The following is a 20,816-nucleotide window of genomic DNA, read 5'->3' as shown; positions in this document are numbered from 1 at the left end:
CATGATTTACAATGAACAAAGACACAAACACCATTGTGACACATAGATAGCATGACCTTTTTCTAAAAGGATATTGTGATAGCTATATTTAAGGATTTGAGACCATCATCTGTTATACAATGCATTCACCACACCATAGACCAAGTCATGCCAGGAAAGGCCACCTGCGTATATACAGATGGTGTTGTCAGTCTCCGGCCCCCTCAGCAGAATAGGTCTGCATTCACTGGAGAGAATGTGTGATTACTGAAGACCAACGATAACCACTGCAGACCCTCTTTTACCCATCACTTTTTCTTTTTCTCAGGTCCACTTTTTTTCCGTTTTGTTTTGCTTGGTTGCGTTCAATTCCTCTTCCCTTTGGCCTGAATTATTGTGTTCTCTCGCTCGATGTAAACTGTTTATCTAATTTTATTGTTCCTGACAAGTTTCTCAGTTATTGGAAAATAAAATTAGAAATAACAAAAATCTAAGAAGAACACTAGATTTACTCTTGCATCTCATGTAAGGGTTTGCTAATGTCACATGTCCAGTATTGGATAGAGTCATAGGAGTTATCTGCTTAAACATTCTTGTATTTCTTTTTTTATAGAATGAAGGAGTTAGAACTATCTGAGAAGAAACTTCTAGAAACAGTGGAGCAACTGAATGGCGACATGTACTTCCTGGAAAATGTCAATGTACGTATTAAGGCCAGGCTTCAGGATATCCAAGATGAACTACAAGAAGTTGTGAGTATCAGTGTGAGGTATTTAAACCAGTAATACCCCGGGTGTGAGGCTTCTTTTGTATCCCTTTTTCAACTTTTCCGCTAAGCCCTTAAGTGAGACACAAAGTTAAGACATTTCTTCAGCTACTGTCATGATTTTCTAGATTAAGTGGAATCTAGACCTAACTTGATTTTTTCATATGAAGTTTTGCATGATTTTCTATCTGCAGCTCCCTTCCCCATCCTTCTTCACACACATGTCCTCATTACAGTATTGCAGTGCTCTACACTAGATATTCACCTGCAATAATGACAATTCTGTGCATTTGTTGTGGAAAATGTGGATACCCAAGATGCCCACATTGTTACTCCTATTGTGAGACCTGCGTATATTTGTGCTCCTTAATTTGAAGCAATGGACTGGAGGTGGTACCTTTGCCACCGTCATTTTGGGCCCGGGTAAAAATATGCAGAATTCCAACAAGGAATTCCAACCCATAATCATGCTGTCTTTTCCACATGCATATTTCTTTGATACCACATGTTTCTGTATCCCTACAGTCCCCCTACCAGCCCTTGACACCTGATGCCCGCACTTAACCATGCACTTGCCACATACTGGCCATTTATTTACTTATTGTTATCATCTTTCCCATGTACTGCCCTGCCTCTGCTCCCTTCCAACGCACTTGCATGATCTGAATGACACCTGGCCTAGTAGGATCGCTGTCCGTCCTCCATTTGTTCCCCTCCCTTGCCTCGTCGCGCCTTGAAACACTTGTGTATAGGCACGTTATAAATGCCATATCATATCATATCATAAAAATACCATATATGCCTTTAATGTGGTGGATGTAAAAAACAGGCAGTATTTAAAATCCCATCTGCTTTTATCATCTCTACCTAACTTATAAGTATCTCCAAGTTATCATAAAAATTGCCAAATTCCCAAATCTCTTATTTTTGTTATAAAAAAGTCACAAGAAGTATATTGGCAAGCAATTATGATTATGCATGTTTAGGTGTATTCCTGAATTAATCTGTAATTTAGAAATCAATATGATAATGACTGGTGGTACAATTGATCAAGTCCTATATTTATACACTAAATAATAAAACTGATTCAGGAAGATACTGAGTAAGTGGCTGATTCACAAAACCTATCCCAGGAGGAAGCTCAATTTACTCTTTGAAAAAGTAGCAAGGTTTCCATCAACAGATATTTAAAAAAAAATAAAAAATGCGAGCAGTTAACAGGAGGATTTAGAACTTTTATTTGAGCACATGTCCTGGATTAAGTTATGCACAGTTGCAACAGTGGATTCTTTATGAATAATCCTCACCCAGCTTGAGCCACATGATATATGTAGAAATGGAGCGTGACTGAATCCCCTTACTTTTTCCCTCATTCACTGTCTTTGCAGAATCAAGCAAAGGAGAAAATGGAGAGGACACATAAGGAGAAGGTGCGGCGATTGCAGGACCATCTGAGAACAAAAGAGGGTGAGATCAAAAGCTACCTGGAATATTTTGAACATTATAAAGAAAAAAGGAGGCAGCAACTGAGAATGTTGAGGGAACGTGAGCATCACCTTCAAAATCAAGTGCTCAAACTAGAGAAAGAAATAGTAGATCGTAATGCAGTGTCAGTTTTCCTGATCACTGAACATGGAGAGACTAACGGGCATGGAGACGTGCTATCCGCTGTTCCCGAGAACTTCATGGCTCACAAGGAGCCACTTGACCTAAAGGATGACCAAACCATAACCAATGATGCAGAGAATCACTGGAAAAGTCAAATACAAAGACTGCAAAAGGACTTGAAGGCACGTCTTGAAAGAGAAGACACCACTAATAGAGAAAAGGAGGAGCTACTGAACCGGCTGCAGCAGTCTGAAGACAATGAAGACTTTCTCAATAGGAAACTCGAGGAATTTCGTTGCCGTATTTCTGAGCTGAAACTGAGTGAGTATAATCTCCAGCAACTGGTGGAGGATCTTGAAGAGGAAAATGGAAAGTTACAAAATGAACTTAAGGTGAACTCGGGAAAAGAATCTGAGGGGAAACCTCTCAGTGGGTCAGAAGAAACTGTGACACACACGATTGTCACCACAAACCCAGTAAGTAAATGAAATGTCTAAAATGTATAGTTTTTACTGCACACTGACATAGAATCGACCATACAGGTGAGCACTGCAGAGTTATATTTTGAAAAATAATTAGTCTGGAAAACTGATTTGCAATCTAATTGGAAGTAGTGGGCTAGACTTGTTTTTTTTTTGTTTTGTCTACTGAGTTAAATTAAATTTGTTTCTTGCTCTTATTATATCATGAAACAAATTGAGTGGATAGACACAGTATTCAATCTGTTTTTAGATGGATATTTTGTTGAATGAACAAAGCTGAAGGTGTGATCAAAACGGTTGCCTGGATTACCTGGCACAGTCCCCAGCATCTGATGATGTGTACCATTTACAAACTACATGTCCATCCAAAGCAAATTCCTAGTTTCTGATTCCTCAATATTAGTTTTTGTGAATAGCTTTATGTTTAGGTAAGTCAGAACAATGTTAATGTTAATGTTAAAGGATATTCGTACTGTGCACTAGCACCTCCGGAGTGGACCCCTGGGGCTCTGGCGGCTCTGAAAAAAAGGGAAGGGGGGTAAGTTAGTGGGAATAAGCTGGAAAAGTGAAAGAGAGCAGTGATGTGCTGTTGGCGACCTCAACCCGGTTAACTCAGTTGGCTGGGCTTGGGGTGTTTTTCGGTCGTAGTCGTTGTGTGCTGTTGTGGTAGTCTATGTGCGGTTTGTTTTGCTGTTGCAGTGTAGTGAAGTTTGTGCGGATTGTTGTGTTACAGGCTTGTGGTTGTGTTTGGTTAGAGTTTGAGAAGTGTATGCAGAGATGTGAAATAGTTACTGGATTGGGTAATTGGCATTGCTGTCTGGAAGCGAGGTGCAAAACGTTCATATTGTCTCCAGGTGGGGCGCGCGAGCATCTCTGCATCTCCATCCAGATCTGGGACCGGCTGACACCCAGAGTTTCTTCCACACATTATGCCCACTCACATTCATACCCTTGTCTGAGTTCGGCCCCGGCCATCTCCGTCCAACCTGTCTGTATGCCACTCTGTCATGCTGTTATTTGTGTTTCCTTTTTGAGTGTTTAGTTTTTTCAATTTGGATCTGTGATGTTGAAGAGCCAGGTTTTTAGTAGTTTTCTGAATTGTAGGAGGTCTTTGGTGTTTCTTATTTCTTTTGGGATGCTGTTCCAGGTTTTTGTGGCTAGGTGGAGAAGGAGGAGCCCCTCGTTTTTTCTTAAGGTATGGTTTTTGTTCCAGGCGGATTTTGTTGCTTGATCTGAGGAGTCTCGTTGGCTTGTAGATTGTTATTTTCTTTTGTAGGAATTCAGCTCTCTGTCCGCTGATTGCCCTGTGTGTTATGCACATTGATTTGAAGGTGATGCGATGTTTGACTGGGAGCAAATGTAGTGTTTTTAGTGCTGGTGTGTTGTAGTCTCTTCTAAATAGTTTAGAGTCTGGCTGCTGTATTTTAGACGCGTTGTAGTTTCTTCAGGAGGTATTCTGGCATCCCGAGATAGAGGCTGTTTGCATAGTCGATTCTTGACATGATGAGGGCGACGATTATGAGTGTTTTATGGGTGAAGGATAGGAAAGGTAAGATTCTTCTTGTTGTGTGAAGGAGAAAGAAGCATTTCTTGATTAATGCATTTATTTGTGGTTCTAAGGTTAGGGTGTTGTCCATCAGGATTCCCAGATTTTTAACTACCTTGATGATGTAAGTCAGTGTGTCATACTCTAGAGAATGATTTGTGATATTGTGCCAGCCATCTAGCAGTACATAAATGTAATGTGTCACAAAAGGCTTAAAATTAGGCATATGTTGATGCAAAGTGAAAACTATTTTCATCATCTTAAATTTAGGAAGAGTTTAGTAGGAGTGAGGATTCAGAAAAGAAGTCAGAGTAATTTTCTCTCAATTTTATTTCATGATTCTTTGTCTTAAAAAAGGACAGTACAGGTCATTCATTGACCGGGTGCCATATGACTGCACAACAATAGTCATCAAGCACATTAGCAGCAGTTTTGGGTATCACATGCTATCACCATGGTAATTCGGTACTCAAATACATTCTGAGCACAACATAAATCCTCACTCAAACATGTCATTCATTAAAGGCATCTCACATGTCCGCATATCTATCTAAAATGTCCCTCCTGCTGTAAGATACTTTTCTCTTGCTGACAGCTTGACCATATTGTGTAGCCAATCACCAGAGGTAAGACTTTGCATGACTTTCCAGTATTTGAGTACCTGTTTTTGTTTACCAAAATTAAGGTATGATAGTACTGCATCTTCCTACCAACATAGAGATGTAAATCCCAAACAGTTAGTCATAATGGATGTTTTTTTTGGGCAATACTGATTCCATAACCATCTCCCTGCTTTGCATAGCCTCAGTCCAGAAGTATGCTACTTTGCCACATTTCCAAGAACATGTGACTATTAACTCTCACTGGATTTACCATATGCCCGTGGGCACAAGTTATGCTTTCGACAATTTGACAGGTGACCAGTACAGGCAATGGGCAATCCTCTCTCAGATTTAGGACCATTTCCATACAAGAAGCAGCAGCAAGGGCATTTTTCAATAGTGCATTCAGAACCAGGGGGACAAATTCAAAGTTCCAGTACTCAAGTATTGACAGTCCGCGGCTTCCACACCATTGGAGGTTAGTACTTTGTATACAGGTGATGCTGATAGCAGACTCATTTGCTCCAGTCTAAGCAATGTTGGGGAGGGGAGCAGTGGAAGTAATTGACTCTAGCTAGCGTATCAAATACCAGCTTGGTGAGCATGTCTCCTTGTTTAATTATTTATCAACTTTCACTTGAACTTCAAGTATTCAAAGTCAAACTGAGTTCCAGAAGACTGAGCATCACTCGTTTTTGCAAAACACGTATCTTTCCCATTTTCCATTGAGGCTACATGTTACTAATTATTGATGCAGTCTTGTTCCAAAATGAAGCCTCTTCAAATAGCATAGCATTTTCACCAATTGTAGACACTGCCAGTTTTCTTTCTTTCTTTGAGAACATGTGTAATTGTTGGAGGCATAGGTCTAGGAGGCAACTGTCTAGACATAGACACTAAAGTCTTAAGTGGGTCTGGTGCAATTGCTCCCTGTTCAGTCGATATCCCAGTTCAGTTATGTAGGGTCAGACTGCTTGTTCCAGTGTTTTAAACACCTCAGGCTAAAGTCTCTGTCATATATGACAATACCAGCATAGGAGAATTCACCTTCCTTCACACTCATTTTCATTCTAGACATTGGAATCCTTGCATGCCAATGAGCTCCCCTAGGAACCCAATGAGCAATTTCAGAATGTTCTTAATATCATTTGCTCTCCCAGCTCCTGCATTCAGTGACCCTTTCAACAAGCTTATGCTCAATATTTGTTATCAGATTGTTTGGAATACATAATAATCATAATAACCAAACACTCAAAACTAGCCTTTCACCACTTAATTCCCAATACTGGCACATTAACCACCGGTGACATGTCTGAGATATTGGAAGGATCCAGGAATATTCAACAACACTAGAAGGTTAAGCATATTGAGTGATACCTTAAAATTACGGTCCTTCAATTACACCACTGATATGCCTTCATATTCTGTGCTTCTGGCTGCTGTGGGCTTGATAGACATGTCTAATGAAGTAGACGAGAGGGAACAACCTGGCCTAGATCCTTGATTTAGGAAGAAGACATGTTGCTTAAGCTGCAACCTCATTGTACAAGATAGACAACAGTCACAGGAATTGAGCTCCAAATCCACATTTATAAAGGACCTTTACAAAATATGACAACCCCATGCACTCTAACGCTGTCTTAGCGTCCATGCTGACAGCTGCCATTGACTCAGGGATGTCTTTATTTAGATGGATAATGCACACACACAAGTTCTTTTTTCAATTATATCCCTTTATAAAGGTAGTCTATTTCTTATAAATAAGTCCAGGCATGTCTTTTTCTATTTTGTTAGTGATTGATTATTTGGCATATAATTCATAAAAACAGTTCCCCGGATTTCAGCACAAATTTGTTTGTGGGTTTGTGGCTTGACGAAGCATTGTTTTTTATACTGTAATGATTTATTGGATGGCCATCCTCAACCCAGGGAGTTCCTTCCATCCCCAATCAAGGTGTTGATCAATAAGCCACCAAATAGATTCTTATTTGGGTAAATAACTGACCTGTATAATTCCACTCAGCTTCCTCCACCTGTGCCACCAATAAGCCAGGAACCAGACCAGTGTATAGAATAATATATATATATATATGTTTATTTAAATGACCAAATGAATAACAGTTACACCACTGTGACACAAGCCACCAATCTTGTGACACAACACGATGCTTCCCCACATAGGTAACTACTTCTTATCATTCACTAGCAAATATATCTGAATAACATTTGACTTTCACTGAATACACGTTTACTTTTAAATCACAGTGCACATCGCACAGAACACATAGGAAACCTTGAAAGCATATAGTCATCTAAAATCAGCCCCTTTGTCCCTTGTTTACCTCAAAGCAGTCTCAAACCTTTCTGCTATGGGTGATAATTGCTCACCCCAGAAGATAGTGGATTTTATCAACTGGAGAATGATGCTTGGAGAATGACGCTTCAGTTATGAAGTGGGAACACATAGGAATGTAGCTTGGGATAAACCATGTTTTATTTTGAAATGTAGAGTTTGGAACAATGGGATGCAGAGGGATTTGCATTTTGGACAATTTCACATTCAAAAGGATGGCAGCATGTGGGATTTTTGTTTTTGGACCAGATGACCCCGTTGTGCACTGACACAGTCCGGGGAAAGGGGTAACAGTAGGGAATTTTGTTTTTAGGGAACAAGACCCCTTTCCTTAAAGGAAATCTGGGTTGAATGGAAAAATAGAGTTATCCAATTGTTTTATAGGCTAGAGTCCTTTACATTGGGAATGATATTTGTTAATTTTGAATGTTACCAAGAATCATTCTGTGATCTTTCTATAGGGCAATTATTTGAGTTAGTAAGGCAGTCAGTTCCTCCACACATTCAGTAACAGTAGGATCTATTATTCTTACATGGCAACATTTGTTATTAGCACAGGCCAGGTATTAGGACCCTCTTTTTGGACAAGGTAGGGAGCTCACTCCTCAAGACTCTATTCACAGCAAGATCCCACCAGCCACAGACCTCTCTCAGATGGATATTACCAGTTTCTTCCAAGTGAAATTCTCCAGTCCAAAGAGATCAGCAAACTCCAGCAATTGTGCAAGTGCCTGTCTCTCCCGATTTATCCACCAATGTCATAGGAAATTAACCATATATAGGACCTATGACACCATCCTCATTATGAATCTTCCCACACATTGGATTGGACAGTTATTTTCCTCTCCCTCCCGAAGTCCAGCCTCTGCCAGCCGGTAGGGCAAGGGGTTTAGGAGGTCTAAATTATGGATGGCAACTTCCTTCAATTTATGGATAACCACCATAATATATATATATTTTTTGATACAGCAATTTATGCCGGACCTGGGGACACTGATTTGATCCCAGCATGACCTTCCAGTGGCAAGCTATAATTTTTTGTGGTCTATTCACAGACCCAACTAGTTATGAATATGAAACTTCACCCACCACACATTAATTTTACTTTCTATCATTTCACTGACTTTTGGATTTCTATCATTTACAGGAATACCACCATCACATTTTTCTCTGTAGATCCAATTCCATACCTTACATAAAGTTGATATTTACATAGAACTGACAGGCTTTTTGTGATCTCCAAAATGAGGCCTGGGTGAGCTCAGGGCACTGCATGGTATACTTCTTATTAGGGAAAAACAAGTCCAATGTTAATCAATAGCAATACCTTAATTGCGGAAATCTTTGTTTTCACATTCCTCAAGCTCAGTAAGTTGAATTTCTTAAAAGTCACATGACATGGTGGCTTAAAGTCATTTCAGCCCTGCCATTAAGTGCCTTAAAAACTCTCTGTTTGAAGCCAAGCACAGTTTATGGTGCTATAAAAGAGGTCCTGCTTGTATTTCTTTGCAATTAACTGAAAACAGAGCACATTCCTTGAATGCATCAGCCAAAGGTCTCCAGGGCCATGAACAGCTAAACCCTGTCCATCTCACAGTTCAGTGGAGAAGATGCAAAGCAAAGCCACATGTACAATTCTGAAAGAAATGGCTGTTTAAATCACTAGCTTTATTGTCCTTGTAACCTTTCTATACATTGGAGCTTAGTCCCTTTGTTCACGTGTAACTATTTCTTAAATCTGACAGTTGAAAGAACACAACTGTTAATTCTGAATGATTCACTAATGCATTTCTATATGCTATATAAATGCTAAATTATTATTATTATTATTATTATTATTATTATTATTATTATTATTATTATTATTATTATTATTATTATTTCTGTTTAGTATGTGCAGTGTCCACTTTGAAACAAAGTAGGCCTTTCCATTTTAAATAATGTCACGGTGCATGGAGGAAAGTAGGTGTTTTATTTATTTTAAATGAAATATGTTGCTTGACTTTGCGGTTCCATATATGCAGAGTTCCTTTTTATTTCCCAGATTCACAGGATTTCAATGTATCTTTTCCCATGTGTACTGCTGCAGTTTTGAATCTCAATCATACTGTGCCTTTTCCATTTTACATGAAGTCAGCATTTTCAGAAACACATGACTTGGGAGTCCATTGTGCACTTTCAGTAATGTACCTTTCTATTTCTTTAAAAATTCCTCTTTTTGTCATTTTCAGTAAGGCCCACTTTGGCATGCACTAGGCCGCAGTTATATACTATCGGGTTGGAGCTGGCTTCTACATTCCGGTGTAGGCCTTTTACATAAGACAGTTTAAATCTCGCAGGTTAGCCCTTGCTTGGCCTGTTGATTCAGGTTATTCTGGGGCTTATTTTGCACCCCACAATACAATTTTGCACTGTTCCACCAATCTGCACCAAAGTTTGCATAGCTACCTGTTAGGAACCTCTGGACATTATTGGCTGCATGACATTTGGACACCCCACCACTTTCTCTGGAGTTCAGCACAAGTCAACATTTGTGGGTTTGTGGTTTGGTGAAACATTGTTCCTTTTACAATTCCACACCGTTTCACCAATCTGACCAAATGTTGCATAATTAACTGTTAGGACCCTCCAGACATGGCTGACATTTGGACACCCCACCCCTTTCCCTGTATGTCAGCACCTTCACACATGAGACGGTTGCCTGAAATCCGCGAAACATCAATGTGGTCGTAGAAGGACTGGCCCTCAACCCTAAAATGCGTGGTTTCTAGGACATTTGCACTGCAATGCACCACAACAAACTGTACCATGCCAGGGTGAGGCAACAGGGGAGAGAGCACAGTAGGTCCCAGCGTGCAGCAGCACTCCAACTCTCGCTTCTTTCCAACGTCTGCTCAGGGGTATGTCAGCCAGCTGCACAAATCCATTCTCAGTGCAGTTTACTTCAGAGGGCAAAGCACATCAAATGATAAGCGAATCGGAACAGTGACTTACAGGATCATTGACTTTCAACAATTGATGAGACTGTTGTCATGTCTGTCCACAGAACCTGTTCGGAGAACAGGTACTTTTTGCTAGTAAAGTATAAATACATATATATAAACAATAGCTGTTCCCGCCATAACATACACCATTCTAGCATATCTTAAAGGTCAATATCGGTCAGAAACACATAGGGCCATTTATGTACCCCGTCTTAAATATTTGAATTACCACTGATCACTTCCAGGATGGGGGCAAACGTCCCTGTGACTTATTATTGGTAATTTAAAATGCTAAACGTATAGGAAACTGCCTTCTTTTGAATTTGAAAGGCATATTTGTATCAGATGGAATGAGAGGTATGCACGGTATAAGAACACTATCTAAGTTTAATCCATTGATTACACAGGCCTCTATGATGTGTCTATGTAAACTACAAATTGTCAACCTTGCTTCTTTGCATAGTCCCTGTGATGGCATAATATTGCATAGTAGCATAATTACAGCATCTAATTTCAGTTTTAGCTCGTGAGGATGCCTGTGTCCTACAGTGTTTCGCTCTGTAGAGACTGAAACATTGAGCCAGTATTTAACTGTTCATTGACACTGCAACCACCATGCCCTGTGTGAAGAGAAGTGGGGGTGGAAAGAAGTAACTTGAAATTATTTCCTTCCACCCCCATTTCTCTTACTGTAGTTAATAAATAAGAAATGCTTCTGTGTCTTGGAATTTAATCTCTTTTATGTTTTATTTAGACTTGAGCATTCATATGGCTTTCATATTAAATACATTGTGCATTTATTCAGACATATCATAATGTTTTCCAGAATGATTAAACAAAATATGCTTTCTTAATTTTTCAAAAATGTACACAGATGTGCACTTTGCCATTTGGAAAGCAGAGGGTAACTTAGCACAGATATACATTTTTAAAAAATTTCCACAGATATGCACTTTGCCATTTGGACAGCAGAAGGCAACCTAACACTGTCAAATTGCATCAGCTGAGTACAGAAACATGCCTAGGCATTTTATATATATATAGATTCTCACAAGTTTTAAACCAAATTTTGAATGAAATGGCTGATAGTAACAACAACATATAAAATGGACTCATACATTAGCCTTCACCAACCAGATACAGTAAATGTAGGGCCCATGCGAATTACATAAGTATTGGCCTGACCAAACTTGTTTTAAAATTATCATATTTTAAAATGATCATATTGCATCGTTTATCTTACATATTCTCCATTTCAAAAATTCCATGCCCATAAAGGCAAGTTGAGCATGCCATACTGAATGAAATACACCCATAGCTCTACTTTAATACAAAGCCCTAATACGCAGGCTGAATCCAGCAGAATTTGGCCATTGGAACCAGGTTTGTTAATAACTACCAAGTCTGGAAGATCAACTGAGAAGAACCCCCTGACAGAATTCTTTTTTTTTTAAAGTCTTCTTATTGTATTTACTACATGAAAAGAAAGAAAATGAGAAAACACAATATAACAATGACAGGAGCAGATACAATAATAGAAAATGACCAGAATCCTTTGGGATCACATCTTTGAATTACATAGCATAATACACCAGCGGTTAGATGATAACATTAACATGGATAATGTAGTCCAGGGACATCCAAGACCTCACCTAAGACCCAAACCCACACATTACACAGACCATCCATAGTATGTGCATTAACTTGAATAAATAATACAGGGCAAAGCTAACCAAATTTCATTAACAATTACGTGATGCATGCCTTCCCCACAGTGAATAAGGTAGATTCCCTTTATTAACGTGGGGAATGTACATGAGCTAAACCAGCAGCTTTGTGCCGCTTACATACCACTCTTGCCAATGGCTCAATCACCAACGCAAATATCATCGGTAACAGAGAACTGTCCTGGAACGTGCGTCTCTGAACTGGCCATGTTGAGGATACAAGCCCATCCACCCGTACCCTACATGTAAACCCTTCATATAACAGCTTAAACCAACCCAAACATCGATAACCCAATCCCATCCTTTCAAACAAGAAAAAACTGTTGTGGGAAGATTAAGGAGTTTCTTTAAGCTACACAGTCTATATGGTTGGTTGAGAAAAGGAGCTCTAGCTGGTGCCACCTGTCACAGCACGTGCTGGCATGAGAGTTAACCCACTAAACTCCCATGGCTAGTTAACGTTATTCGAGGCAGGACGAGGTCGAATGGAATTTTGTGTAGAATGTAGTAACACAAAGCAATGATTAAGAATGACAGTACTTTGCATGAAGCAAAATTATACGCCTGGAGGAATATTGGAAAAAGTGTGATGTCCCAGCTAATGATCTCATACATACTTGGTCGCAGGATCAGGCCTATCAAATCAATGTGTAGAATGGCAGGAACCTACGCTCCTCTACTGCTACAGTACTTGTCCCCCCACAGATCTAAGATTGCTAAATTTGGAGGTACCAGCTTTGATTCTCAGGGTCCTCTGCTCTGGATCGTACTCCCGGCTGCTATACGCCAAATACAGAATTATCATCTTTTTAAAAAGGCTATAAAGACTCACCTTATCAACACAGAGTAAACCTTTGACTTCCCATCACTTCATCCGGTCAGTCTTTTAATGTTCTGTCTGTCTTGTTTTCGTTTTCTGTGTGCCCTGAGGCCCATGGGCATGTGGAGCATAACAAGAATTAAAATAAATAAATAAATACAAAGACAAGATCATTAGTGGCAACAATTGTATCTAGCCATGCAATACACCAGGTTCTTAATCAGAACAAGTGGCATATTCTCCTAAGCGCTCCGCATTGTGATTTGATATATAGAAAACATTACATGCACCAATCAAATGATGACCCTCTGCTGAAAATATCTATTTCACATTTACTTATGATTGTTCATTTTTCTTGTCTCTTTGTAGTCTTTTTTAAAATACCTAACATTTCCTACCCTACCCCAACCCTTCAAATCTCTGTCTCTGGACTGACACTATAACAATGCATTTTGCATATTAATTTTTTTGTTTATATTGCGACATTTGTCTTTTGTTTTTTGTATAATTTAATCATACCTTAGGATGACATTTAATGCTTACAAATTGTCCCACTTTGAAAAAGGCCATTGGCACAAACACGTGTCGCATAGTGGACATTTGCCACAACAATACTTTAACGAACCAGTGAATAAACGTACAGAAGTAAACTCGCGCAGAAAGCATGGCAGTGTTTTATCCCATCCTTTCCAACACCTGCCATTGAAACTCACAATAAATGGAGTAAAACGTCCTATAGAAGTCCAAACGGACTATTGCCACCCATCCAACGATTCCCTGAACTTGTAGAGGATAAGGAAAAGCCTCCTGAGATTGTGAGCAATGCTCCTGTCTGCAATTACTTCAATCTGGTCTGAGTGTAAAGGCTCCTGGTCCACCCATCGAAGAAGATGAAGACGGTGAGCTAGTTTAGTACACATAATCTTAATATCCACATTGATCATAGACAACGGCCTATTGCACCAACAATCAGCTCTTCCATGCATGCCTTAGGGAGGACTACCAGCAAGGTCTCCAGCATAGACCCCGGAAACCGACCCAAAGCAAAAGCTTCCAGATAACGCTCCAGAAGCTTTGGAGCAAAAAGATCCTTACACACTCTTTAAACACCCACCGTTAGGCCATCAATTCCCAGACTCTCACCCACATTTAGACGATCAATTGCACCCACTACATCCTGCAGCCCTATAGGGGCACCAAGCTCACCCTCCCTTTTCAACCATCAGTCTATTTAATCACATCTCATCCAACCATCCATCAGCACGATCCAAAGGGAAACCCTTCTATAGTACAACCTCTTCTAAATGTCCCTGACCTCCCTGCAGATATCCTCCCTATCAACCACAATGGTACCATTCAAATCCCTTATCCCATCACACAGCCACTTGCCCGCTCCCTCTTCACAAACCAGGCAAGGAGCCGACCTGCTCTATCACCTTCAAAGTGTTGCCGCGACACATATCCCACATATTAAAAAGCATTCACGTTATCTGTAGTGACTAAGCTTCCCCTGGACTCCTAGTAGAATGCATGGAATCTTGGAGTGAGTGACAGAGAATGCAGCTTGGGAGAATGTTGATGTATGAATGTTTCTCTGAGAGTCAGTTGGAGATGTAGAGCCCCTGGGAGAGGATGCCAGTGTATGTTGTACATAACTTATATGAACCTGACTTGATGTACTTAATGTAATGTATCTGAACTTGATTAAAAGAGTCACTAGCCATCTTTGTGCAGGATCCCATATTTACATTATCCCGTGGTCGGCCAAATCTCTCTCCACCTGACCATTGGAAGCCTGCACATCCCCCCCCCCCACATTCTCATTTCTGTAAACCAACCATGTCCCCTTCCAGCCTCTAGGCATTATAGGTGAGCATTCTCCATACCCCCACCCTGGCAGAAAAACAGAGGCCTCTGATAAATACATTCAGCATCTCCCATTCAGTACACCGATAGGCAGTAGATCCTCAGTTACGCTCAAGAAACTAAGAATTCTCATTTTGAAGGGAAGATCTAAATGCAGCATCCGGCAGCATAGTATTATTGAACCTCCACATCGGCATAGGTGCCACCTGGAGCGCTTCAATATTTCCAACCAAGTGGTGTGTGATTAGATAGCGTCCTGTCCAGAATTTTTGCACCCACAACCAGCCTAGCCTCATGTTCCCCACAGAATGCATAATCCAGAACAATAAGAATCACAGTGTGCCGAACCACGTTTAATCACCATACATCAATATGTAGCAGATCGGATATAACCCGGGAGAGTGCCTTAGTCGTCAGGTTGTGCGGCCTAGTACTTTTGCTCATTATTTATTTATTTATTGAACATTTGTATGGCGCCCATACAGCAAGAAGTGTTTCCAGGCACCACAAGACAAAAAGGGGGAGGGGCATGGGAGAAAACAACAATAAAACAATAATAATGGTCATTTTCTAGGTGTTTCGTAAGGATTTTAGCCATAAACTTGCAAGCACTGTTTATCTGTCTTATAGGTCTGTCATTAGCACATTGAACAGGAGATTTGTCTCTCTTCAGGAAGATGGTAATTGGGGCATGTCTGACAGTCTTTGGTAAGCAACCAGATTCAAGAGATTTAGTGAGAATTTCACAGAGAAGTCGGACAATGGAACATGGTAGTATGCAATACAATTCTATTGGCAGTCCATCTCATCCAGAATTCTTAATGGCTTTCAGAGCCATAATTGCCATACAAGTTTCTTCCAAGTTTCTTGCTAATGATGCCGTAGATGCCCTGGATGCAGAAATCTCATTGCATACAATCTTTAGCATTCAATGGGGAACAATTGAACCCCCACCATTTGAACCCACTTCTAGCACCTTTATTAAAGTTGACCATCATGGTAATGTCAATGTGATCAGAGAATGCAATGCTGCCCATGTCTGAGTTCAAGACATTCTCTTGTATACTCTAACATAGTCATGATAATGACTATACAGCAATGGGACTCATGATTATGTAAAACATTATATTCACTTTGCCGGTGATTCAGAGTATGACATGTTTCATGCCAACTCAGTGTAGAAAGGTGCTCAATATATCTTTGTAAAAACAGCCCATCTTGATATTGAGGGCATGCATATTACCAGTCTCAATGGGCATACCTTCTAACACCACTTTCGCCATTAAATAGTGCTGGTGCGGGTGCAGGTGTGTAATGAAGATTTGTATCAAATAAAATTGCTATGCCCCTACTCTTTGCACCATAAAAACTTGATATTCCCTCTGTATATGCTTACTTACAGTAAAGCCCCTATATCGTGACAACAGGTATGTCTCTTGAAGAAACACTGTGTTAGCCCACTTTCTCTCAATATGCATTGAGGCCTTCTTCATTTGAACAGGATAGTTAAGACCCTCATATTTACAGGAAAGAAACGTGATGTCTGTTACCAATGTCACTTGCAACTAATCTGTACATTCACGACTGTTCCGTGTACCTAATAATTCTCCCCAATAAAGACCATACCCACAAAAACATGGAAACCACAATGAGGAGAAAATGAAAGCAATGCAAATAATTTAATGGTTTGCTTCTATAATGGCAATTCCACTTACATAAGATTCACACTATGCGAGAACTAAAACATTTGAAAATGGTCTATGGAAAGACATCTGCCATTACCTGCAGCTGCCACTGCCACTTCCAGAGAACTGAAATCTCCTTTTAATACTTTCTAGGTCCTTTACCTCATTAACATTGATTTCATAAAATGCTGATTATGTTGATTTTATTTTATTTAGTTTAGTACACTTTCAGCCAGTGCTAACATACAATATAAAATCCAAGTGCGATGAGGTTGTTCCAACTACCTTCCCCAATTGTATCACCTTACGGCTAACTTGGCACTACATCCCTATTGCAGAAGCTGAGAATGAAAAGGTCTTGAGAAGGAGTACATATTTCTCTTGGTACCATTATTTTCACTTTTTTACAATCTAATTGCATATCCTTGCACAAGTGGAAAATGTTGGGGAGGGATTGCATTTTTTTCATTGAAGGAATTTTTAAGAGGTAATTCACCGCACAATGACACAGCATTTACTGGAAGTTGCTCTCCTTGGGAATACTTCATGCATTAAATACCTACAGGGCCATAATCTGGTGGACGGTAAAAGAAAAGCAGTATTTCAAATTCCTCCTTTTATTACTGTTACTGCCAGAGTCATAATGAGGCCCTAGGAAAGGAAGATCAAGCCAGAAGTTCCTCTCTGCCAGTGATGCTCAGCTCTGGAACAGCCTTCCACAAACAAGGAGGCTACATGATGTACTTCTCACATTCAGGTTAGCTTGTAAATTCTGCTCTTCAGCCAGGTATTCCCACCTCCCCCCTTACAGTGTGTGGCGCATTATAATTTACTGATATACAAATAAAGCCTGGGGACTTATGCTGGTGAGAAGTGTGTAAGAGGCACGCATAATGTAAAGGTACAAAGAAATGAAGAAGCAAAATACCTGAGGGAGATACATCTTCTGGCTGGTCACTGGATTTATGGCAACGGGGATGGAAAAGTAACAGGAACCTCTCTGTATGCACCCTTCCTATTGGCTCCCATGATTAAATTTGTTTTCGAGTATGTAGTATAAATGGCCTTTTGTGGCCTCCCTGCACTCCACGGCTCCTCAGAGCCAGCTCCACCTCTCCCCTCAACCTGACTACCCTCGCTGCACACGATTGTTGCTTCCCCATGTCAATGAGGCCCAGAACACCACATTTGAACCTCTCCCCCAGGGCAGCCTAGCCCGGGCACAGGCAAAGGGCACTTTCCATATGGTGCGCACCATCCTTGTTTGCCCGTTCACATTGACACCCCAAGGCCTGACAAATCGAATGCTTAAGGACCACGCACTCAGATGGTACAGTTTATTCACATGGTCTTCAAAAATGTAGCCGAGCATCGTCGAATCCCAGACTCATGGAGAGCGGCAACGATAGTTCTGATTTTCAAGAAGGGCAATAAGGATGATCCATGTAAGGGTGATCCATGTAACTACCGCGCGATTGCCCTACTTGATGTGATAGGAAACGTTTTCGGTTCTTTCCTACTCTCAAAATGTAACGTCTGGACGAAACAATTTAATTGGCTAGATCCATTTCAAACAGGATTCGTCAAACAAATTGGAACTACAGAACATCATGCTGCTCAGTATACTGAAGGGTCAAATTCACCAATCTGCGAAAAGGATTTTCATAGCTTTCATAGACTTGGTCCAAGCATTCGACCAGGTCGACTGAGAGCTATTGTGGGGTAAACTGAAGAACAAAGACCGCCCTGCTGACATTGTGGAACCTTTGATGTATTTACATTCAGACACAACAATTAGAGTGCGCCTAAATCGTGCCGGAGCTCTAACATCAGCAATACCAACTTCGAGAGGGGTAAAACAGGGATGTCCGTTGGCCCTGGCCATATACAAATTTTACATCTCAGACCTCCCTGAGTTTGAACCAACTGTAAGATCTTTCCCTCGAACTATAGGCAGCACGAAAGGTTCCAGACTGCTCTATGCGGATTACCTTATATTGATCGACCAGACGGAAATAGGCCTACAATGCCAATTGACTAGCTTACAGAGCTATGTCACCCAAAACCATCTGAAGCTAAATAAGGAGAAGACCAAATTAATGACCTCGCACAGAAAGCAGAAAGGTAAAACTTCATTTAAATGGGCTCTAGGCCAAAATACCATTGAGCAAGTGGAAATGTTCAAGTACTTGGGAGTTACCATAAATAATTGTTGGCCAGAGACACCGGCCCAGGAAGAACTCATGGGAAAATTAAAAACTCTAACTACCCAAGCGAGAATAATGGACAGGAAAGTCGGCCGATTTTCTCTGATCGCAGCAATTAACTTCTATAGAGGGAAAGTAGTTCCTTCCCTAACTTATGGAGCGGAGCCAATGCCAAACATCCCTCCAAACCTATTGCCAAATCTGGAAGGATAATTTTGGCGGAAATTATTCAACCTGCCTAACTCTATGGCCCTCCCATTGATGCGACGACAAATTAGTTTGTCATCTCTGGCCGTAATTGTGGAATGGAACAGTCTGGCCCTATAACACAAAATTATACTTCCAGAAAGTCTCCTAATTCTCAAAATTCAATGTGATGAAATTTTGGCCAAGACAAATAATATGCTAACAGAATGGGCTGAATTGAGAAGGAAAATAATTGAAGCAGTGGGATGTACCGAGCAGGACTGGATTCTGAACCCCAATGCGCGTGAAGAAGAATTTGTTAGAGATGGACTGGATAACCACCTTAGATAAAGCCGCAGTTTACAAACTTAATAAGGGTATACCTTCCACCAGTATGAAAGTAAACTGCACTTGAGGCTATCTAAGGAAGTTCCTCAAAAAGTCCTACAGAGACACATTTCTGAAAATGTGTTTGAATCTAATAAATATAAATGAGATAAACGCAATCAGAGGTAAATCAGAAAAGGGTACTTGCCGGCTCTGTCTATCGCAGGACAAATTAGAAACCATTAAACATCTAATGTTTCACTGTGATGGGACGAAGACATTTCGAGAAAGATACCTAAAAACATTAATAGAGGATGTCAGGACTATGAACTAGGAGGAATTATGGGAAGCCCTGAGGTCAGGAACCAAGACAGCGTGGATTATTGCAGCCCTGTCTATGATATGGTCCATAGTTGCAGAAGCGAGTTCACCAGAGCCATCTTGTGAGCAGTCTTAATAAAAAGCAGTAAAAAGTAGTATGAAGGACAAATTAACAAAAACTTAACAAAATTGTAAAAGAAGACGGGGACAAAGAATATAACTGAGTCAAGGAATTAACTTTGGGTATGAAGTTTGGAGTAGGCCCCGAAAAAATTTAAGATAAACTACCAACAATACAATATACATTCCTGAAGTACGAGGGACGGGAACCCCTGATAGTCAAGATTCTAAGAAGGAAGAAGTTGAACACTTTTTTAGAACCAGACAGAGAAGCAACTCCTATTGATTCAAGACGAGGAATTTTGGAATTGTGGAATTGTGTTGTATTGTATTTGTAAAAATTGTTAATTCAATTTAATTGAATAAAAAAAAAATGAAAAAAAGAAGCAATGGGACAGATTTCCTGACATAGGAGCAAAAGGTGCCACTAGTGCCACCCTGGTGAGTCCTTTGTCTGGAATAATTCCTAAACTGCGTGCCTGGTCCAGTGATTTTGGTGGAGAGCCCAATGAAGTTGGCCAGATACTACTATGCCAGATATTGTGGGTCTTCCCAGAGAGCAACATCTCTGTCTTTACTTCATTGATCTTAAGTTGATTCCTGTTCATTCATGCCTCCACAGTCAACAGACTGCATGCAGAAATGCAAGAAGTGGGGGTGTTCATGTTGTTTAAGCATAGCAAGATTTCTGTATCATCAGCATATTTGTAAAATAACATGCCGTCGGGTGGACTAATTTAGGAAAGGTCTGTACGTAAAGATTTGCGGGTAGAGGTAAAATGGTGGAACACCATGTGATACCTGATGTGATTTGGACTTAAATGAACTAATCAATCAGATAAAAAAAGCCTCGAAATCAGTCTAAAATATGCCAGTAACACTGAATGTTGTAAATGTGCTCCCTGAAGAAATAAATATGAAACCCACCTCCACCTCCTGCCTGGCAATATTCTTCTTTACATCTAGAGAGTTCAATAGCCTTACATAAAAAAACGAGGGAGAAATACGTCCCTTGGAAGGAGAAGAGTGAACAGAGGCAGTGATGTCCCCTCGCGAGGTGGCAATCTCCTCCAGACTGCAGCAGGGCCAGCTAAAGATACTACATAGAACATACTATACGTGCACACTCCTGTTCAGATGCGAGAGGGCGAGGGACACTGTGTTTATGTTTCAAATGCAATGAGGGCATCTTCTTCCATATAATATGGGAATGTGCCAGATACAGAGATGTTGGCAT

General features: G+C 40.3%; 1 protein-coding gene across 1 annotated transcript in view; it reads left to right on the top strand.

The window, feature by feature from the left end:
- Positions 1-20,816, top strand: part of C6QH4orf50 (chromosome 6q C4orf50 homolog) — a 191,629-nt gene that overhangs the window by 52,310 nt on the left and 118,503 nt on the right. Inside the window, exons 2-3 of the mRNA XM_069630223.1 lie at positions 593-731; positions 2,134-2,829. Of these exons, the coding sequence (XP_069486324.1) occupies positions 593-731; positions 2,134-2,829 (835 nt within the window). The remainder of the gene's footprint in view (positions 1-592; positions 732-2,133; positions 2,830-20,816) is intronic.

This window comes from Ambystoma mexicanum, chromosome 6q (genome assembly GCF_040938575.1).
Source record: "Ambystoma mexicanum isolate Mex_15411 chromosome 6q, UKY_AmexF1_1, whole genome shotgun sequence".
NCBI lineage: Eukaryota > Metazoa > Chordata > Amphibia > Caudata > Ambystomatidae > Ambystoma > Ambystoma mexicanum.
Note: the sequence above shows the minus strand (reverse complement) of the source record. Positions and strands in the feature narration are given on the sequence as shown.